Source organism: Serinus canaria, chromosome 25 (assembly GCF_022539315.1).
Source record: "Serinus canaria isolate serCan28SL12 chromosome 25, serCan2020, whole genome shotgun sequence".
In the NCBI taxonomy this organism is placed as follows: domain Eukaryota; kingdom Metazoa; phylum Chordata; class Aves; order Passeriformes; family Fringillidae; genus Serinus; species Serinus canaria.
Genome location: NC_066338.1, coordinates 11,016,990 through 11,038,119, shown reverse-complemented (window position 1 = coordinate 11,038,119; position 21,130 = coordinate 11,016,990). Strand labels below are relative to the sequence as shown.

The 21,130-nt window shown below is 60.8% G+C and overlaps 2 protein-coding genes across 6 annotated transcripts; both read left to right on the top strand.

Annotated features, from left to right (window-relative positions):
- Positions 1-528: 528 nt before the first annotated feature.
- PAN2 (poly(A) specific ribonuclease subunit PAN2) lies at positions 529-13,075 on the top strand. Its single transcript, XM_050984683.1, has 22 exons — positions 529-627; positions 721-988; positions 2,275-2,617; positions 3,627-3,723; positions 4,208-4,327; positions 4,416-4,535; positions 4,610-4,738; positions 4,856-5,055; positions 5,356-5,498; positions 5,759-5,865; positions 6,236-6,334; positions 6,729-6,805; positions 7,313-7,454; positions 7,707-7,844; positions 8,422-8,481; positions 8,570-8,660; positions 8,737-8,894; positions 8,993-9,136; positions 9,965-10,144; positions 11,349-11,442; positions 11,524-11,721; positions 12,821-13,075. The coding sequence occupies exons 1-22, from the start codon at positions 580-582 to the stop codon at positions 12,853-12,855; spliced, it is 2,991 nt and encodes a 996-aa protein (XP_050840640.1). The 5' UTR covers positions 529-579; the 3' UTR covers positions 12,856-13,075.
- Positions 13,076-13,259: 184 nt separating this feature from the next.
- Positions 13,260-20,223, top strand: CNPY2 (canopy FGF signaling regulator 2). 5 transcript variants are annotated; one of them, XM_050984768.1, is made up of 6 exons: positions 13,260-13,489; positions 14,724-14,882; positions 15,502-15,617; positions 17,293-17,490; positions 17,987-18,083; positions 19,992-20,221. In XM_050984768.1, the coding sequence occupies exons 2-6, from the start codon at positions 14,744-14,746 to the stop codon at positions 20,033-20,035; spliced, it is 594 nt and encodes a 197-aa protein (XP_050840725.1). In that variant the 5' UTR covers positions 13,260-13,489; positions 14,724-14,743; the 3' UTR covers positions 20,036-20,221. The 5 variants fall into 5 exon arrangements, with proteins under 5 accessions (XP_050840725.1, XP_050840726.1, XP_050840724.1 ...); XM_050984769.1 differs by lacking the exon at positions 13,260-13,489 and adding an exon at positions 13,623-13,864 and having other exon boundaries at positions 19,992-20,223; XM_050984767.1 differs by lacking the exon at positions 13,260-13,489 and adding an exon at positions 13,699-13,923.
- The last annotated feature ends 907 nt before the right edge of the window (positions 20,224-21,130 follow it).

Here is a 21,130-nt window from a genome sequence, read left to right as displayed (position 1 = left end):
CTGCCATCCTGCCCTCCCTGCCATCCCTGCCCATCCCTGCCCATCCCTGCTCCATCCCTGCCATCCTGCCATCCCTGCCCATCCCTGCCATCCTGCTCCATCCCTGCCCATCCCTGTCCATCCCTGCCCATCTCTGCTCCATTCCTGCTCCATCCCTGCTCCATCCCTGTCCATCCCTGCTCCATCCCTGTTCCATCCCTGCCCATCCCTGCCCATCCCTGCCCATCCCTGCTCCATCCCTGCCCATCCCTGTCCATCCCAGTCCCATCCCTGCTCCATCCCTGCCCATCCCTGCTCCATCCCTGCCCATCCCTGTCCATCCCTGCCCATCCCTGCCCATCCCTGCCCATCCCTGCCCATCCCTGCCCATCCCTGCCCATCCCTGCTCCATCCCTGCCCATCCCTGCTCCATCCCTGCCCATCCCTGCCCATCCCTGCTCCATCCCTGCCCATCCCTGCTCCATCCCTGCTCCATCCCTGCTCCATCCCTGCCCATCCCTGCCCATCCCTGCCCGTTGCTGACCCCTGCTCTCCCCACCTCTCTCCCAGTACACCGTGGAGGTGCCCGGCATCACCATCATGAGGCAATCCAACCGCTTCTTCTTCTGCGGCCACACCTCAGGCAAGGTAACCCCTGTGCAGGGAGGGAAAAATCCCAGGATCTGAGCTCTTCCAGACCTCCAGAGCCTGGGTGACCACAGCCAGGCCCTCCCCTCTCAGGTGTCCCTGCGTGACCTGCGCACCTTCGTGGTGGAGCACGAGTTTGACGCCCACTCCGGGAGCCTGTCGGATTTTGACGTTCACGGGAACCTGCTGGTGACCTGTGGCTTCTCCAGCCGCATGAATGGCCTGGCCTGTGACCGCTTCCTCAAGGTCTATGACCTCCGAATGATGAGGGCCACCACCCCCCTGCAGGTCCACATCGACCCCTTCTTCCTCCGCTTCATCCCCACCTACACCTCCCGCCTGGCCATCATCTCCCAGACAGGTGAGGTCATGCTGGGGGTGACACTTCTATCAAAAATTCTCTATTTTTGTTTCTAAAACCTTTCCCCTCCTTTTTCTGGCCTTGTAAATTCTCAGAGCACAAAACCTCTCACTGCTTCCCCTGTCACTGCTGTGGGCTCGTGTTGGGATTTTTTATTTATCCAGGGGAAAGCTTGAGCTGCCTTCCCCTGGTTTGGAGCATCCAGGAGTGCCAGGAATGTCCCCCATAACCTGGAAAAGCCTAACCCATAACCTGGGCTTATGGGGTTTATGGGGTTATGAGGTTAATGGGGTTATGGGGGGGTTTATCCCTTTCCCACGTGTGGGGTCAGTCCTGGTGTCCCCAGGTTCAGGGTTGGGTCCTGTGGGATTCAGGCTGGAGCAGAGGAGGATGAGGGGAGAGCTCACAAATTCCTCACTTTGCTCTCTGGGATGGTGACAGGACCCAAGGGAATGGCTGGAGCTGTTTAGGTGGGATCTGGGGAAAGGTTTTTCCTCCAGAGGATGTTCCATAATTTGAGAGGTCAGAGATAGCGCTCTCAGGTGTTGGGATTTGGGAATTTGAGGAACTTTTGGGGTTGTCCTTTGCTGGACTGGGAGTTGGACTCGATGATCCATGTGGGTTTCCTTCAGCTCAGGATATTCCATCATTTGAGAGGTCAGAGACAATGCTTTCAGGTGTTGGGATTTGGAGATTTGAGGAATTTTTGGGGTTCTCCTGTGCAAGAACAGGAGTTGGACTCGATGATCCTTGTGAGTTCCTTTCAGCTGAGGATTTTCCACAATTCCAGAGACCAGGGAGTGCTTGGACAGCGCTCTCAGGTGTTGGGATTTGGGGATTTGAGGAACTTTTGGGGTTCTCCTGTGCAAGAACAGGAGTTGGACTCAATGATCCTTGTGGGCTCAGGATATTCCATCATTTGAGAGGTCAGAGACAATGCTTTCAGGTGTTGGGATTTGGAGATTTGAGGAATTTTTGGGGTTCTCCTGTGCAAGAACAGGAGTTGGACTCGATGATCCTTGTGAGTTCTTTTCAGCTCAGGATATTTCATCATTTGAGAGGTCAGAGACAACACTCTCAGGTGCTTGGATCTGGGGACTGGGGAACTTTTAGCCTTTCCTACACAGGACCAGGAGCTGGACTTTGCTCCTGGTGCTTCCCTTCCCACTCAGGACACTCCACAACGCTCATCCAAGCGCCGCTATCCCACTGCCAGCAGCGTGCCACCCCATCCTGACTCCCAGCCACTCCTAGCACCACATTTCCCCATTTTCCCTCCTCCCCAGGCCAGTGCCAGTTCTGTGAGCCCACCGGGCTGGCCAACCCCGCTGACATCTTCCACGTCAACACCGTGGGGCCGCTCATCATGACCTTCGACGTGTCTGCCAGCAAGCAGGCGCTGGCCTTCGGCGACTCCGAGGGCTGTGTCCATCTCTGGGCCGACTCCCCAGAGGTCACTTTCAACGCCTACTCCCGTGAGACTGACTTTGCCCTGCCCTGCATGGTGGACACGCTGCCACACCTGGACTGGAACCAGGACCTGGTGCCTCTGTCGTTGATCCCGGTGCCGCTGACCAGCGACGCGCTGCTCTCCGACTGGCCGGCCGCCAACTCGGCCCCGGCACCAAGGTAATGCCCAAATTCCCACTGAAAGAATTCCCAAATTCCCACTCTGGCAGAGTCCTCCTCCCTTTCTGTTCCCTGGAACAGAGGATAGAGGGATTAAATTAAATGAAAAGCAGGTTTTTATTGAAGGTTTTCAATAGGCACACCTTGGGTAGTTAAAGTCACCCAGAGGTTACACCCAAAATGTTGGTCAGGAGTTTTTCACACTTTTAGAAGTTTGGTGCATTTATAAATCAGGGGTTAATCCTCCAATTACAGCCTCAGGTAATGGAGTGAGTTACTCCAATTACAGCCTCAGGTAATGGAGTTACTTACTCCAATTACAGCCTCAGGTAATGGAGTGAGTTACTCCAATTACAGCCTCAGGTAATGGAGTGAGTTACTCCAATTACAGCCTCAGGTAATGGAGTTACTCCAATTACAGCCTCAGGTAATGGAGTGAGTTACTCCAATTACAGCCTCAGGTAATGGAGTTATTTACTCCAATTACAGCCTCAGGTAATGGAGGCATTTACTCCAAGTTTGCCCCCCTCAATTCACTGTTGTTTACATTTCTAGGAGCTTGAGCCAAGTGTCCTTGAGTTTCAGAGAGGAATTGTTTGATGTAAATAAAAGGAGAGAACAGCAGCTGACAGGCTGTGGAGTTGTAGAGTTATACCATAAAGCAATGCAGGATCTGAAAAATATAAAAGCTGAATCCTAAGGCATCATTCCTGCTTGCCTGGGAAGCACCAGATGAGTTTCCTGTACTGGAGGTGTGAGAATGGTGGGACATGGTCCAACCTCCCTCCCTCCCACTCCCACAATGGGATCCTGCCTCTGCTCTGCCCATGTGGAATCTCCTTTTCCCTCTTCCTACCCCCATACTCAGCCCTGCTGCCCTGGCACGTCGCTCACTGGGATGGAAAATGAGCCTGGGGAGGGGGGAATGCTCAGGACCCCCTCAGGGTGGGTCCCTGAGCCCCCCCTGGGTGGGTGGGGGGTGCTGCTCTGAGTCAGGGGGTGTTTCCAGGCGAGCCCCCCCGGTGGATCCCGAGATCCTGCGCACCATGAAGAAGGTGGGGTTCATCGGCTACGCCCCAAACCCCAGGACCAAGCTCCGTAACCAGGTACCCACTGCCAGGAGGGGGATTTTGGGAGGGTGGAGCTCTGCAGCCTGGGAGGGGATGGAGCTCTCTGCGTGCTGAGGGATCCCTGAGGTTTCAGGACAAGAGGTGGAATCCCATCCCATGTCCCCTGGGATGGCACAGGTGGAGTTTGGAGGTGGCAGCTTCTCCTGAGCAGGGGAAGGGATGGAGTTGGAATTCCCAGCTCCATCCCTCCGTGGCTCTGAGGGCAGGGAAGGTCTGAGCTGTTGGGAGGTTCATGGCACGTCCCTCAGCCTTGGGAAAACACTGCCCTGTGCTTTCCCACAGTGACAAATCCCTGCCAGCAGGAAGGTGTGGAGGCCTCCTGCAGGTCCAGGGAGGGCCCCACTCCGCTCTGGTGGATCCCTTTGCTCATTCAGGGAAGCAGGAAAGCCCAGGAGCTGCTTGTGGGGTTTCTCCCCAGCTCAGGGTTCAGCTGCTCACCCTTTTCTCTCCCTGCTCCAAGATTCCTTATCGGCTAAAGGAGATGGACAACGAGTTTGACAACTTCAGCCAAGTCCCCGAGTCCCCGATTGGGCGTGAGGAGGAGCCACATCTCTACAGGGTGGCCAAGAAGTACAGGAAGGTGGTGGCCTTGGGGGGCTGCTCTGGGGCAGAGTGGGGAAAAGGCTCCGTGGGGAGGGGTTGGTTTCACCTGTCACATCTCTGCTCAGGTCACCATCAAATACTCCAAGCTGGGGCTGGAGGATTTTGACTTCAAGCATTACAACAAGACGCTGTTTGCAGGGCTGGAGCCCCACATTCCCAACGCCTACTGCAACTGCATGATCCAGGTGGGAGCTGCCCCAGTGCCACCCAGACCCCCTGTGTCCCCCCAGAGCCCCCCTGACTGCTGGCTCTCCACCAGGTGCTGTATTTCCTGGAGCCAGTTCGCTGCCTGGTCCAGAACCACCTGTGCCAGAAGGAATTCTGCCTGGGCTGCGAGCTGGGCTTGCTCTTCCACATGCTGGACCTGTCCCGAGGAGACCCCTGCCAGGTCTGTGCTGGGCTGGGCTGCCCAGGGGGATGGCAGAGGAACGGGAGTGGTGCTGGGCAGACAGATGGAAACTCCTGTCACTCGACCTTGGTGACATTGCTCTCCCCCCATGCCCAGGGAAGCAATTTTCTGCGGGCTTTCCGCACGATCCCGGAGGCGTCGGCTCTGGGCTTGATCCTGGCAGACTCAGATGAAGCCACGGGGAAGGTGAACCTGGGGAGGCTGATTCAGAGCTGGAACCGTTTCATCCTGACTCAGCTGCACCAGGAAACCCAGGAGCAGGAGGGACCCCAGGCCTACCGGGGGGCTGGCAGCAGGTGAGGCCCTGCCATGGGGATGGGACAGGCAATGAGCCAAGCTGGGGAGGGGGGTCTGCTCACCAGAGACCCCACCAATCCCTCGGGAAGTTTTCTTGCCACTCATGCCTTGAGGGATCCATGGGAACTGCAATTCTCCATTTATTTGAACTTTGTGCTGAGCCTCTGCCCACCTAAAACCCGTTTGGAGGCTTGAGACTTTACAGAGGGGCTTGGAAGGTTGGGACTGCTCTGAATCCTCAAATTCTGCTGGAATTTGAGAGTTGTGGGTCTCTGCTGATCCCAGTGCTGTTTTTCCAGCAGCTTTGGCTCCTCGGGGGACTCTGTGATCGGGCAGCTGTTCAGTTGTGAGATGGAGAACTGCAGCATGTGCCGCTGTGGGAAGGAGACTGTCCGTGTGTCCTCCACGCTGCTCTTCACCCTCTCCTACCCCGACAGCACCGGTAAGAGCAGGGCCCAGCCCCCTCAGCTGGGTGGGGTTTGTCATCCATGATTTTTCCAGCTGGAGCACACCCACAGCCAGGAGCTGCCTCAGCTCCAAGGTTGGGTTTCCAACCAGCCGAGCTTTTGGCTTCAGAAAGACACTTTTGGGGCTTGACCTTCTGGTTGGTGGTTGTGAGGAAAACCCCAGAGGTTTGGCTGAGCTCAGTTGGTCAAGGTTTGTGTGCTGGGGAGGTGACGTTATTCTCCTTTCTCCCTCCAGAAAAACCAGCCAAGGATTACGAGTTCGCCCAAATTTTGAAGCGTAGCATCTGCTTGGAGCAGAACACACAAGCCTGGTGTGAGAACTGTGAGAAGTACCAGCCCACGGTGAGCCTGGCACGGGGGGACAGGCCCGAGGGGCTGGGGGACACGGGCATGAGGGGGACAGTTTCTCCCTGAGTCACCAGGGAACCTCCTGAGCGGATGCCAGAGATTCGGTTCCCAGCCCGGCTGGCAGCCCTGGGGTTTTTCCTGGGCTCTGTGAATTCCTCTCACAAGGGCAAGGGTTCAGCAGGGAGAAACAACCCCCCAGGAGCTGCTGGAGCAGCTCTGTCCTTCTGGAAGCGCCCCCAGGACTGCAGCCAGGCAGGGGAGGAAGCCAAGGCAGTGGCAGATGTCCCAAATCCCGCTCGGATGTCCCAAATCCTTCTCTGAGCCTCTCCAGGGCTCTCATTCCCACCTCCCCCTCTCCCTGCAGGTGCAGACCAGGAACATCCGCTGCCTGCCAGACGTGCTGGTCATTAACTGTGAGGTGAACAGCTCCAAGGAGGCAGATTTCTGGAAGACACAGGCTGAGGTGGGGGAGACCCTCCGGGCCCGTTGTCGCGGCACGCGGGGGTTGCGGTGCCCGGCCCCGCCGAGGTTTTCACTCTGCTCTCGCTGGCTCTGGCCTCTCTCCCTCCACCTGAGGACCTGGAGCAGTTGGGTCATGCCTGGGGCACGGTCTGTGCCTTTGGAGTTGGAAAAGACGAGATCTCCTGGCGTGGCAGAGCTGAAGGGACTGCAGGAGTGACTTTGTCCTTCCCCCAGGCCCCCCGGGAGTACCTTGGGACGTTGGGTTTCCCTTGCTTTCTCCCTGTCACCAACTTTAATATTTAATATTTTCCCTGCTCCTGGCCTGGCTGTCACCCACGTGTCCCCAGGGCTGGCCTGTCACCGTGTGCTGATGCTTGCCTGTGTTTCGTTGCCAGTATTCCTTTCAGAAAGCCATGATGAAGAGAGGAGGCTTTGACATCACCAAGGGAAAGGAGATCTCTCTTGGAGACTGGTAGGTGACAATTCAGGAGGAATTTCTTCATGGAAAGAGTTTGGACATGCCCAGGGAGGTGGTGGAGTCACCATCCCTGGAGGTGGCAAGGAATGAGTGGATGTGGCACTCTGGTCTGGGTGACAAAGTGGGGATTGGCCAGAGGTTGGACTTGATAGCCTTGGAAAGCTTTTCCAACCTCTGGGATTCTGTTCCTGGGCTGGCACCTCTGAGCAGTGACACCTCCTGGGTGATTCTCTGGGCTATTTCTCACGTAAATAATGTTAATTTGATAACCTGCCTGTCTGAGGCTGCACCACATCCCCTTTGTCACCCACCTCGTGCCCCTTTTGTCACTGACAAAAGCCCCAAAACCACATTGGCCCAGCGCCTCTCCCAGAGTCCTGCTCCACAGAAACTTCAGGAAAATCAGAAAATCACAGAAAATCAGCTGGGGAGCAGCTGGGTGGGAGTCCTGGCCTGGGTGACATCTCCCTCCAGCTCAGCTTTCCGTGATTCCTCGTGCAGGAAGGATCTGGGGAACCCCGACGTGGGGCATTCGTATCCTTCCGTGGAGGAACTGAAGAACATTTGGATCCCTCACGCCATCAAGATGAGGTTGACCAAGAGCAAAGAGCTCGACGTGAGCAACTGGTGCGAGACTGATGAGGTAAAGTGACAGAATCACCGTGGGTGAGGTGACAGAATCACCGTGGGTGAGGTGACAGAAGCACCGCGGGTGAAGTCACGGAATCAGGGATGAATTCTGTGGGTGAAGTGACAGAGGCACGTGGGGCTGTGGGAGCAGAGCTGCCTCAGAACCACTTTCTGCTGAGAGATGATGAGGAGATAACTCAGGGGAGAAGGGAAATGTCCAGGCTGGTGGTTTGGGGGGCTCAGACATTGCCTGTTCCTCCCTCAGCTCAGCCCAACAGACGACCCCGAGTCCGTGTACGTCTACGACCTCATGGCCACCGTTGTCCACATCCTGGATTCCCGCACTGGGGGCAGCCTGGTGGGGCACATCAAGGTGGGAGAGACCTACCACCAACGGAAGGAGGTGAGACCCTGCTGGAGCCCCACCAGGAGCCCCCCTCCCGAGGGGGATCTGTCATTCCTGGCTCTCTGAGCCGAGCGTGGAGGGTTTGGCTGAACGTGCCAAGAGCTGCTGGGGCCCCTCAGGGGGAGGGAAGGCTTGAAGAAATCTTCTTCCCACACCCACTCAGGCTGGTTCCTCCTGGCCACGGGCACGGTGCCAGCTTGTCCTTGTACTTCCAGGTAAGGGCAGGGACGTCATCTCCCTTCCCGAGGAAAGGGCTGGTCTGGGCAGTCCTGGTTTCTGCTGGAGATGCCCAAGGCAGGAGTTCCCAGAGTGTGTCAAGGCTCCATCCCTGTTCTCTTATCTCTTGCATCTCCCTGGAGTTTTGCTCAGGAGCTGGGCAGATCCCAGAGCCCGTCCAGCCCAATCCTTTCTGGTCCTCTGTCACCACCCAGGGCAGCAGGGATTTCCCCATGGTGTCCCAGGAAGGGCGGGGGTTCCCACATGGCACAGTCACACCCTCCTTTCCCTGGTAACCGGGCAGAGGAGTCACTGCTCTGCCCTGGGGGGGCCCCTAAGGCTGTGCCTTTCCCCCCAGGGAGTCACACACCAGCAGTGGTACCTCTTCAACGACTTCCTCATCGAGCCCGTGGACAAGGTGAGCGCCGAGGTGACACCGCCGTGGAGCCACCCACCCAGGGTGGAGCCACCCAGGCTGTCCCTGACGGTCCCCTCTCCCCTGGCAGTGCGAGGCTGTGCAGTTTGACATGAGCTGGAAGGTTCCAGCCATCCTCTACTACGCCCGGAGGAACCTCAACTCCAAGTACAACCTCGTCAGTGAGTTGTGGAAGTGGTGGCGGGGCCGGCGCCGCCGCGGTGGCAGCGCTGAGCTCCTTCCCCTTTCCCTGCACAGTCAAGAACCCCATCGAGGCCAGCGTCCTCCTGGCTGAGGCCTCGCTGGCCCGCAAGCAGCGCAAGTGCCACGCCACCTTCATCCCCCTCATGCTCAACGAGATGCCCCAAGCTGGAGACCTGGTGGGGCTGGACGCCGAGTTCGTCACGCTGAACGAGGTGGGGGAGCTCTGGGGACAAAGGGACGGGGGGGGACGTGGCACGGGGGTGGCCCCTCCGGGGCTGTTGGTCACCACGTGTGCCGTCCTTGGTGGCAGGAGGAGGCTGAGCTGCGCAGTGATGGCACCAAGTCCACCATCAAGCCCAGCCAGATGTCGGTGGCCCGGATCACCTGCGTGCGTGGGCAGGGTCCCAACGAGGGGGTCCCCTTCATTGATGACTACATCTCCACCCAGGAACAGGTATGGGGGCCCAGCTGGGCTCTCGCTGCTGCCCAGGCCACCAGGAGGGACATGGGCCTGCTCTACAGGTGACAGTGACCTCACCTGGGTATGTGTGTGTTCTCCGTGGTGACCTCACTTGGACAACTCTGTGTTCTCCATGGTGATCTCACCTGGGCTCCTGTGTGTTCTCCATGGTGATCTCACCTGGGCTCCTCTGTGTTCTCTGTGGTGACCTCACATGGACAACTCTGGTTCTCCAAGGTGACCTCACCTGGGTATGTGTGTGTTCTCCATGGTGACCTCACCTGGGTATGTGTGTGTTCTCCAAGGTGACCTCACCTGGGTTTCTGTGTGTTCTCTGTGGTGACCTCACCTGGGTATGTGTGTGTTCTCCAAGGTGACCTCACCTGGGTATGTGGTGTTCTCCATGTGGTGACCCCACCTGGGTTTCTGTGTGTTCTCTGTGGTGACCTCACCTGCACTCTTGGGTGCTCCCCATGAACTCCTCTATGGTGACCATATCTGGACACCTGTGTGCTCCCAGGTGGACAGCTGGATGCACCCTATGCACACCTGGCTGCTCTCCAGGCACTCCTTTGTCCCCTTTGGTGACCTTACCTGCACTCCTGTGTTCTCCATGGTGACCTCACTTGGACACCCACCCACCTGGGTGCTCCCCTGTGTCCTCTGTGGTGACCTCACCTGGACTCCCACGTCCTCCATAGTCACCTGGGGCTGTTGTCCTACAGCACCAGCCCCCTCCCCAGTGTGCTGAGAGGGGAACTGGGGAGGGGGCAGAGCCCCTGGGCCCTGCAGCCCCCTCCAGGTGCTCTGCTCTCTCCACAGGTGGTGGATTACCTGACCCAGTACTCTGGGATCAAGCCAGGAGACCTGGACGCCAAGATCTCCTCCAAGCACCTGACCACCCTCAAATCCACCTACCTGAAGCTGCGTTTCCTCATCGACGTGGGCGTCAAGTTCGTGGGCCACGGGCTGCAGAAGGATTTCCGTGTCATCAACCTGATGGTGACAGCCTGACCCCCACCCTGGCCACCGTGGGGGGCTGGGGGGGCTGGGAGGGGTCAGGCCAGCCCCCTGCCCCCACAGCAGGACCCTGCCCCCGCCCCTCCCCTCCCCTCCCCTGTGGAATTTGCAGGTGACCCCAACAAGGGAAGAGAGGAGAATCTTGACTCCGTGTTTCAGAAAGGCTGATTTATTATTTTATTATATATTTATTATATATTATAATAAATATATAAAATAAATATATAATATATATTATATTAAACATATATAATATATATTATATTAAAACTATACTAAAAGAATAGTGTAGAAGAGAATCTTGACTCCGTGTTTCAGAAAGGCTGATTTATTATTTTAGTGTATATATATATAAAAATATTAAATATATATAATAAATATATGTACATAATATATATTATATTAAATATATATAGTCTATATTATATTAAAACTATACTAAAAATAGAAGAGATGAGAATCTTGACCCCATGTTTCAGAAAAGCTGATTTATTATTTTATTATATATATTATATTAAATATAATAAATATATATACAAAATATATATTATATTAAATATATAGAATATATTTTATATTAAAACTATACTAAAAATAGAAGAGATGAGAATCTTGACTCCATGTTTCAGAAAGGCTGATTTATCATTTTATCATATATATATTATAATATATTAAATAGATATTGTAATATATTATATAGTGAATAATATATTATATACAATAAATATATAATAATATATTAAATATATAATATATTAAATTTATGCTAAAAGAATAGAAGAGATGAGAAAGAAGAGATGAGAATCTTGACTCCATGTTTCAGAAAGGCTGATTTATTATTTTATGATATATATATATAATATTGAATTATATCATAATTGTATTAATATAATACATCATATATTATAATGAAATATATCAACTATACTAAAAGAATAGAAGAAAGGATTTCATCAGAAGGCTTGAAAGGAAAATGGAATGATAATAAAACCTTGTGAGTGACCAGCGAGTCCGAGCCAGCCGGACTGAGATTGGCCATTAATTAAAAACAACCACACGAGACCCATCACAGATGCTCCTGTTGCATTCCTCGGCAGCAGATAATCGATAATTATTGTTTTCCTTTCGTTCCTGAGGCCTCTCGGCTTCTCAGGAGAAATAAAACCCGTCCGTGCCACTCCCGCAGGTGCCCAAGGACCAGGTGATCGACACCGTGTACCTGTTCCACATCCCGAGGAAGAGGATGATCTCCCTGCGCTTCCTCGCCTGGTACTTCCTGGGTCGGTACCGGAGCTCCGCGATCCGGGAAGGGGCGGAACCACCCCCAGGGTCCCCGCGCTGACCCGGGGGTGTCCCCGCAGACCTGAAGATCCAGGGCGAGACCCACGACAGCATCGAGGACGCGCGGACGGCGCTGCAGCTGTACCGCAAGTACCTGGAGCTGAGCCCTGCGGGCGCGGAGCCCGAGGAGTTCCGCAAGGTGCTCAAGGGGCTCTACGAGAAGGGCCGCAAGCTGGACTGGAAGGTGCCCGAGCCCGACAGCCAGAGCAGCCCCAAGCGTAAGCTGTCACCGCTGTCCCCTCCTCCCCGTGTGCCCTGTCCCCTCCCCGTGTGCCCTGTCCCCTCCCTGTGTCCCTCTCACCCAGCCGTGAGAAGGGCAGTGTTGCCTCTTGTCCCCTCTCCCCCCGCGGTGTCCCCTGTCACCCCCGTGTCCTCCTTCCCTTCCAGTGACCCCTTTCACCTCCCCATGTCCCCTGTCACCCCCGTGTCCCCTCTCCCCCTGCCATGTGCCCTGTCACCCCCGTGTTCCCCTTCCCCTCCCCGGTGTCCCCTCTTCCCCCAGTGTCCCCTCTCCCCTCCTGGTGTCCCCTGTCACCCCGGTGTTCCCTGTCACCTCCTCATGTCTCCTGTCACCCCGGTGTCCTCTCTTCCTTCCCCGTGTCCCCTCTCCCCTCCTGGTGTCCCCTGTCACCCCGGTGTCCCCTCTCACCCCCGTGTCCCCTTTCACCTCACCATGTCCCGTGTCACCCCGGTGTCCCCTCTCCCCTCCCCGGTGTCCCCTCTCCGCCCTGGTGTCCCCTCTCCACCTGCCCTGTCCCCTCTCACCCCCGTTGTCCCCTGTCACCCTGCCCTATCCCCAGTGTCCCCTGTCACCCCCACTGTCCCCTCTCACCCCCGGTGTCCCCTCTCCACCTGCCCTGTCCCCTCTCACCCCCGGTGTCCCCTGTCACCCTGCCCTATCCCCGGTGTCCCCTGTCACCCCCACTGTCCCCTCTCACCCCCGGTGTCCCCTCTCCCCCTGCCCTGTCCCCTGTCACCCCCGGTGTCCCCTCTCCCCCTGCCCTGTCCCCTGTCACCCCCGGTGTTCCCTCTCCCCCTGCCCTATCCCCGATGTCCCCTCTCCCCCCGGTGTCCCCTCTCCCCTCCCCGGTGTGCCCTCTCACCCCCATGTCCCCTCTCCCCTCCCCATGTCCCCTGTCACCCCCGGTGTCCCCTCTCCCCCTGCCCTGTCCCCTGTCACCCCCGGTGTCCCCTGTCACCCCGGTGTCCCATGTCCCCTCTCCCACTGCCCTATCCCCGGTGTCCCCTCTCCCCCCCGGTGTCCCCTGTCCCCCTGCCCTGTCCCCGGTGTCCCCTGTCACCGCGGTGTCTCCGCAGACGGGGCCGTGTTCCCGCCGGTGCTGGCCCTGTGACCGGAGCCCCCGCGAGGAGCAGCACCGGCTGCAGACCGGACACGCGTGGAACTGGAACCAGCAGCGGGCCCGGGGCTGTCCCCGACCCGCCCGATCCCCGCCCCGGGCCCGGCGCCCCGGGGCTCCCCTTTCCCTGCCGGTACCGGGAAGCACTGCCCGACCCCCGCCCCGTTCGCCCGCCGGCCCGGGCGCCCTCATAAAGCAGCCTCGGACCCCCGTGCGACCGTGTCCTCCTTGGCTCCGGGGGGCGGCACCGGCACCGGCACCGGGGGCACGGCACAAGAGCCGGGCTCACCGGGCGGTACCGGGACTGGGGTACGGCACAAAGGATCGGGGCTAGGGCCGGGAGCACGGCACGGAGGGGCCGGACCGGGACCGGGATTGGGACCGGGACCGGGACCTGGACCGGGACCGGGACAGGGACCGGGACCGGGACAGGGACCGGGACAGGAGGGGAAGGTCCCGGATCGGGCACAGAGCAAGGAGCGGGGCACGGCGGGAATGACCGGGACCGGGGCTGGGAGCAGGGACAAGGTGCACAGGAAGCCCGGGACTGGCACCGGGGACACGGCAGGAATCACCGGGACCGGGCTCGGAACGGGACCAGCACCGGGAGCACGGCAATAAGGACAAGGTTCGGGTCGGTGCTCAGACCGAGGACACGGCGGGACGGACCGGGACCCAAACGCCGTCCGGGGCTCAGACCGGGAACACGGCGGGACGAACCCGGTCCCGGTCCCGGGTCGCGGCTGAGTGGGCGTGGCCAGAACGGTCCAGTGGGCGGAGTCACATCAGGCCCCGCCCTCTCGGGGCCGAGCGCCACGCGGCCGGGCCCTGGCAACGGCGGGGCCCTCGGCGCCCGTCCGGGGCTGCCCTCGGCGCCGCCTGCTCGCGGGAACGCTCCGCCGCGGCCTTCGGAGCCTCCCCTGCTGGTCTGACCGGTCCGACCGGCTCCGCCGCCCGGCCCGGCTCGGCCGCCGTCGGCTCCGAGCGGCCGTTACCCGCGGCGGTGCGGGCCGGGGGGGCGCGCCGTGACCGGCGGCGCCTCGGGCAGTCCCGGGGCAGCCGGTCGGTGTGAGGGGCGGTGGGAGCGGGACGGGAGAGTGGCTGGTACGGGGGGCGCAGGACAGGGGGGCTCGGCCGGGCCGGGGGCTCGGATGGGGGCGCGGCACAGGACGGCTCGGCCGGGCCAGGGGCCAGAGGGCTTCGGGGAAGGCGACGGGCTCGGCCCTGGGGGCGAAGGGCTCCATAGGAGGCTGTGAGGGATCCCGGAGGGGAGGGGGCTCTGTGAGGGCGGCTGAGCGCTGCCCTGTAGGGGAGGGGGCTTTGTGGGGGCTGTAGCCTTTACCCTATAGGGGAGGGGGCTTTGTGGGGGCTGTAGCCTCTGCCCTATAGGGGAGGGGGCTCTGTGGGGGCTGTAGCCTCTGCCCTATAGGGGAGGGGGCTCTGTGGGGGCTGTAGCCTCTGCCCGATAGGGGAGGGGGCTCTGTGGGGGCTGTAGCCTCTGCCCTATAGGGGAGGGGGCTCTGTGGGTCTCTGGGCTGTGCCCTATAGAGGAAGGGTCCCTGTAGGGGCTCTGGGCTGTACCCTGTAGGGGAGGGGTCCCTGTGGGGGCTCTGGGCTGTGCCCTATTGGGGAGGGGGCTCTGTAGGGGCTCTGCCCTATGGGGAGGGGTCCCTGTGGGGTCCAGCGGCACTAACGGGACTCAGAGCGGACCGGGAAGGGGAACACCGTGGATGAAGCCCTAAGGAGAGCCGGGCTCTGTGGGGAACGGGGGTCCCGGGGGGGCCGGGCAGGGATGGCCCTTGGGTGGGAGGAGGTGTGGGGACAGCGGGGCCACCAACGCTGGAGCTGCCCCGTGCCCGCAGGTGACAGCGGAGCCCTGGGGATGCGGGGCCGGGTCCCGGGAATATGCGGAGCCCTGGGGATGCGGGGCCAGGTCCCGGCCCTGCTCGGCCTGGCCCTGGCCTTGGCATCGCTGCTGCCCACGGCCGGAGCGCGCCGGAGCCAGGACCTGCACTGCGGAGGTGTGGGGGGACACGGGGGACAAGGGGGGACAGTGTGGGACATGGGGGACCAGATGGGATGGGACAGGACAGGGGAAAGAGGAACAGTGGGACACGGCAGGAGAGGGACAATGGGGACAGGATGGGACAGGGAACAGCGGGGACATGGCAGGACAAGTGGGGAATGGGAGAAAGGGAGGACAGGGGACATGGCAGGACAGGTGGGAAATGGGGGACAGGGACTTGGGGACAGGGTGGAACAGGGGGAACAGGGTGGGAAACAGGGGAAAACGGAGGACAGGGACATATGGGACAGGGTGGGACAGAAGGGACAGGGTGGGAAAGAGGGGAAAGGGAAAATAGGGATATGGGGATTGGATGAAATGAGGAGACAGGGTTAAACAGGGGGACAGGGACAGAGGAGACAGCAAGACAGGAGAGGGGGACAGGCCAGGGTGGTGGCACGGGACTTGGGGGTGTCCACTGGGGCCAGCTGGACCCCCAGGGGGACAGGCTGAGGGTCTCCAGCCCATGGGGACCCCTCCCCACACACCCTCCATCCCAGTGTGTCCCAGTCTGGCTCTGGGCAGCCACAGGAGCACACATGCCAGGTGTCCCCATGTCACCGTGTCCCCCACAGCCTGCCGGGCGCTGGTGGATGAGCTGGAGTGGGAGATCGCCCAGGTGGATCCCAGAAAAACCATCCAGATGGGCTCGTTCCGCATCAACCCCGACGGCAGCCAGTCGGTGGTGGAGGTGAGGCCCTCCTGGTGTCCCCATTCCCGGTGTCCCCTCTGCCAGTGTCCCCACTGACCCCTGCCCGGGGCCTCTCCCGGTGACCCCACTTCTGGAGCCTCTCCTGGCAGGTTTGTTGGGAAGGGTCCCCATAGGCTGGAGACCCTCAGCCTGTCCCCCTGGGGGACACTGGGGGTCCAGCTGGTCCCAGTGGACACCCCCAAGCCCTCTGCCACCACCCTGGCCTGTCCCCATGTCCTATCTTGCTGTCTCCTCTGTCCCTGTTCCCCCTATTCAGCCCTGACTCCCCGTTTCATCCTGTCCCCATGTCCCTATTCTGCCTTTCCCCCATTTCCCACCCTGTCCTGCCCTGTCCCCACTGTCCTTCCCTGTCTCCTCTGCCCCACCCCTGGTGTCCCCACTCCCGGGGTCTCTCCCTCCCCTGCTGACCCCTGACTGGGGTCTCTCCTGGGGCCACTCCTGGTGTCCCCACTCCCGGGGCCACCCCTGGGGACCCTGCTGACCCCTGCCCAGGGCTGCTCCCAGGGACCCCACTGAACCATGCCTGGGGCCTCTCGCGGTGTCCCCTCTCGCGGTGTCCCCTCTCGCGGTGTCCCCTCTCCCGGTGTCCCCTCTCCTGATGTCCCCTCTCCTGGTGTCCCCTCTCCGGGTGTCCTCTCTTCCGGTGTCCCCACTCCTGGGGCTGCTCCCGGTGTCCCCACTGACCCCTGCCCAGGGCCACTCCCAGTGTCCCCACTCCCAGGGCCACTCCCAGGGGACTCCGCTAACCCCTGACCAGAGCCTCTCCCGGTGTCCTCTCTCCCGGTGTCCTCTCTCCCGGTGTCCTCTCTCCCGGTGTCCTCTCTCCCGGTGTCCTCTCTCATGGTGTCCTCTCTCCCGGTGTCCTCTCTCCCGGTGTCCCCACTCTCGGGCCTCTCCCGGTGTCCCCGCTGACCCCTGCCCTGAGCCTCTCCCAGTCTCCACGTGTCCCTGCTCCCAGGGCCGCTCCCAGTGTCTCTGCTCCCAGGGACCTCACTGACCCCTGCCTGGGGCCACTCCCAGTGTCCCCACCCCCAGGGCCACTCCCAAGGGACTCTGCTGACCCCTGCCTGGGGCCTCTCCTGGTGTCCTCTCTCCTGGTGTCCCCACTCCCGGGGCCACTCCCAGGGGACTGTGCTGACCCCTACCCAGGGCCTCTCCCGGTGTCCACTTGGGGATCCCACTGACCTCTTCCTGGTTCCTCTCTCGGTGTCCTGGGGCCACTCCCAGGGGACTCTGCTGACCCCTGACTGGGTCCTCTCCCGGTGTCCCCTCGGAGACCCCACTGACCTTTTCCCGGTTCCTGTCCCAGTGTCCCCTTGGGGACCCCACTGACCCCTGCCCAGGGGCTCTCCCAGTGTCCCCTCAGGGACCCCACTGACCCCTGCCCAGGGCCTCACCTGGTGTCCCCTCAGGGACCCCACTGACCTCTTCCCGGTTCCTCTCCCGGTGTCCCCTCGGGGACCCCACTGACCTCTTCCAGGTTCCTGTCCCAGTGTCCCCTCAGGGACCCCACTGATCCCTGCCCAGGGCCTTTCCCGGTGTCCCCTTGGGGACCCCACTGACCCCTGCCCAGGGCCTCTCCCAGTGTCCCCTCGGGGACCCCACTGACCTCTTCCCGGTGCCTGTCCCGATGTCCCCGCCCCCGGGGCCGCAGGTGCCGTACGCTCGGTCCGAGGCGCACCTGACGGAGCTGCTGGAGCGCGTGTGTGAGAAGATGAAGGAGTACGGGGAGAAGCTGGACCCGAGCACGCAGCGCAAGAGCTACGTGAGAGTCATCTCCCATGATGGCACCAAGATGGACCTGTCCGGGGTCAAGTTCGATGGGGATGTCACCTCCAGCCTGAAATTCGCGGTGTGTGAGGGGACAGGGGAGTCCTGGGGGGAAAGGGAGGGCAGGGACATGGACAGGGTGGGAAATGGGGGGGAAAGGGAGGACAGGGACATGGGGACAGGGTGGGAAATGGGGAAAAGGGAGGACAGGGACATGGGGACAGGATGGGACAGGTGGGAAATGGGGGGAAAGGGAGGACAGGGACATGGGGACAGGGTGGGAAATGGGGAAAAGGGAGGACAGGGACATGGGGACAGGGCAGGACAGGTGGGAAATGGGGGGAAAGGGAGGACAGGGACATGGGGACAGGATGGGAAATGGGGAAAAGAGAGGATAGGGACAATATGAACAGGATGGAGCAGTGGGGACAGGGTGGGAAATGGGGAAAAGGGAGGACAGGAACATGGGGACAGGGTGGGAGAGGGGAACAGCAGGGATGGCAGGACAGGTGGGAAACGGGGAAAGGGAGAACAGGGGCTCCCGTGGGCTGGCAGTGTCACCGGTGTCACCGTTACAGTGCGAGAGCATCGCTGAGGAGTACGAGGACGAGCTGATCGAGTTTCTGTCACACGAGGCTGAGAACGTCAAGGACCGGCTCTGCAGCAAGAGGACGGGTGAGATGGGGGGCCTGGGGGGCTCTGCTGCTGCTCCTGGGGCTGTGGCTGCTCCCTGGGTGCTGGCATGAGCTGAGCTGAGCTGAGCTGAGCTACCAGCCCAGAGCTGGGGCTGTTCCTGGGGCTCTCTCCTGCTGTTCTGGGGGTCTCTCCTGCTCTGTCAATGCTGGGATGGGAGGAAATACCAGGCCCAGAGCAGGGGCTGTTCCTGGGGGTCTTTGCTGCTGTCCCAGGCAGTTTCTCCTGCTCTTCCAGGGCTCTCTCCTGCTCCCTCACTTGCTAGGATAGGAGGAAATACCAGGCCCAGAGCAGGGGCTGTTCCTGGGGGTCTTTGCTGCTCTGCTGGGGGGCTCTTCTGGGGGGCTCTCCTGCTCCATCAGTGCTGGGATGGGAGGAGATGCCAGCCCAAAGCTGGGGCTGTCCCAGGGGGTCTCTCCTGCTGTCCCAGGGGGTCTCTCCTGCTGTCCCAGGGGTTGGTGGCTGCTCTGTCAGTGCTGGGATGGGATTTTCTACCAGCCCAGAGCAGGGGCTGTTCCTGGGGGTCTCTCCTGCTGTTCCTGGGGGTCTCTCTTGCTGTTCCTGGGGGTTTCTCCTGCTGTTCCGGGGGTTGGTGGCTGCTCTCTCAGTGCTGGGATGGGATTTTCTGCCAGCCCAGAGCAGGGGCTGTCCCAGGGGGTCTCTCTCTCCTGCTGTCCCAGGGTGTCTCCTGCTGTCACAGGGGGACTCTCTCTCTCCTGCTGTCACCGGGGGTTTCTCCTGCTGTCCCAGGGGGTCTCTCCTGCTGTCCCAGGGGTTGGTGGCTGCTCTGTCAGTGCTGGGATGGGATTTTCTGCCAACCCAGGGCAGGGAGGAGTTGCAAATTCTTCCCCAAATCCCAGCACCCCATCGCAGTGCCGGGACCCTGCTGGCCCTGGGTTTGTTTTGGGATGCTGGGGCTGAGCCAGGGCAGCTGCTGTGCTGACTCTGTGGCCTCTCCTGGCGCATCCAATGGCCCTGTCCCATTCTGGGGCTATTTCCAGCTCACAAACACCCAGGTCAGGGCACGCTGTGACCTTCGGGCCACTGCAGTCCTGGACGGGGCCCTGCACGGGGCCAGGGCAGGTCCCTTTGTACCTGGTACAGCCATCAGGGCAATGCTCTGCCCCAGGGGGTCCTGAGGGTCTCCACAGCTGCTCCTGGGGCTCCTCCTGCAGCGTGGGGACCAGAGCAGGGACAGGCCAGGCTGTGGCTGTGTCCAGATGGCCACGTTTGTCACTAACCACAGGACAAAGGCAGGGAAATGCCACTGGCCCTGGCTCAGGTCACAGCAGGGACCAGTCCTGGGAGGGGACAGAGTCCCACAAGGCTCTGATGTGTCCTGAGGGTCCCACAGGGCTGTCATATCCTGGGGGTCTTGTGGGACCTCTGCATCCTGAGGGTCCCACAGGGCTGCTGTGTCCTGGGGGTCTCCTGGGGGTCTGGGGTGTCCTGAGGGTCCCACGGAGCTCTGCTGTGTCCTGAGGGTCCCACAAAGCTCTGATGTGACCCAAGGGTCCCACAGGGCTGCTGTGACCTGGGGGTTTCCTGGGGGTCTGGGGCATCCTGAGGGTCCCAGGGGGCTCCAACACGTCTTGGGAGTCCCACAGGGCTGCTGTGTCCTGGGGGTCCCACAGGGGTTTGGTGTATCCTGAGGGTCCCAGGGGGCTCTGACACGTCCTGGGGGTCCCACAGGGCTCCACCACTGAGGGCTGCCATATTTTGGGGGACTCCTGGGGGTCTGGTGCATCCAGAATGTCCCATGGGGCTCCAATACATCCTGGGGGTCTCACAGGGGTTTGGTGCATCCTGAGGGTCCCACAAGGCCCTGATGTGACCCAAGGGTCCCCCAGGGCTCCACCACACCCCCATTGTCCCCTTCTGTCCCCACAGACCTGTGTGACCACGCGCTCCACATCCCACACGATGAGCTGTGACTGCCTCGGGAGCGGGGACCGGGACAGCACTGGGACCCACCGGGACGTCCCCGGGACCCACTGGGACATCCCCGGGACCCACTGGGACGTCCTTGGAACCCACCGGATTGTCCCTGGGACCCACTGGGATGTCCTTGGAACACACCGGGACATCCTTGGGACTCACCGGGCATCCCCGGGACCCACCGGGACGTCCTTGGACCCTGGGAGTCCGGACCACCAGGGTGTCCCCAGGACCCACCGGGACGTCCTTGGGACCCACCGGGACATCCCTGGGACCCACTGGGACGTCCTTGGGACCCACCGGGATGTCCCCAGGACCCACCGGGAAATCCTTGGGACCCACTGGGACATTCCCGGGACCCACCGGATTGTCCCTGGGACCCACCGGATTGTCCCTGGGACCCACCGGGACGTCCCCGGGACCCACCGGGACGTCCCTGGGACCCACCGGGACATCCTTGGGACCCACTGGGATGTCCTTGGAACACACCGGGACATCCTTGGGACTCACCGGGACATCCCCGGGACCCACCGGGACGTCCCCGGCACCCACCGGGATGTCCTCGGGACCCACCAGGGTGTCCCCAGGACCCACCAGGGTGTCCCCAGGACCCACCGGGACGTCCTTGGGACCCACTGGGACGTCCTTGGGACCCACCGGGATGTCCCCAGGACCCACCGGGACATCCTTGGGACCCACTGGGACATCCTTGGGACCCACTGGGATGTCCTTGGAACACAACCGGGGACACCATTGGGACCGACCGGGAACGTCCCCCGCACCCACGGGGACGTCCCCAGCACCCACCGGGACGTCCCCGGCACCCACCGGGATGTCCTTGGGACCCACTGGGAAATCCTTGGGACCCACCGGGATGTCCTTGGGACCCACCTGGATGTCTTTGGGACCCACCGGGACATCCCCAGGACCCACCGGGATGTCCTTGGGACCCACCTGGATGTCTTTGGGACCCACCGGGACATCCCCAGGACCCACCGGGATGTCTCCAGGTCCCACCGGGATGTCCCCGGGACAGACGGATCTCCGGGACCTCCCCGTCTGCCCTCGCCCCATGCGGAGCTCCCGTCCTT

What these genes read in the sequence shown, in the direction of transcription:
- PAN2 (XM_050984683.1), top strand. Translation starts at nt 580, where the DNA reads ATGAGGCAATCCAACCGCTTCTTCTTCTGCGGCCACACCTCAGGCAAG. An exon ending in GCGGCCACACCTCAGGCAAG is followed by an intron (nt 628 to 720) that starts GTAACCCCTGTG and finishes CTCCCCTCTCAG; the next exon opens with GTGTCCCTGCGTGACCTGCG. An exon ending in CAGCCAGAGCAGCCCCAAGC is followed by an intron (nt 11,722 to 12,820) that starts GTAAGCTGTCAC and finishes GTGTCTCCGCAG; the next exon opens with ACGGGGCCGTGTTCCCGCCG.
- CNPY2 (XM_050984766.1), top strand. Translation starts at nt 14,654, where the DNA reads ATGGCCCTTGGGTGGGAGGAGGTGTGGGGACAGCGGGGCCACCAACGC. An exon ending in CCTCCAGCCTGAAATTCGCG is followed by an intron (nt 17,491 to 17,986) that starts GTGTGTGAGGGG and finishes TCACCGTTACAG; the next exon opens with TGCGAGAGCATCGCTGAGGA. An exon ending in GCTCTGCAGCAAGAGGACGG is followed by an intron (nt 18,084 to 19,991) that starts GTGAGATGGGGG and finishes CTGTCCCCACAG; the next exon opens with ACCTGTGTGACCACGCGCTC.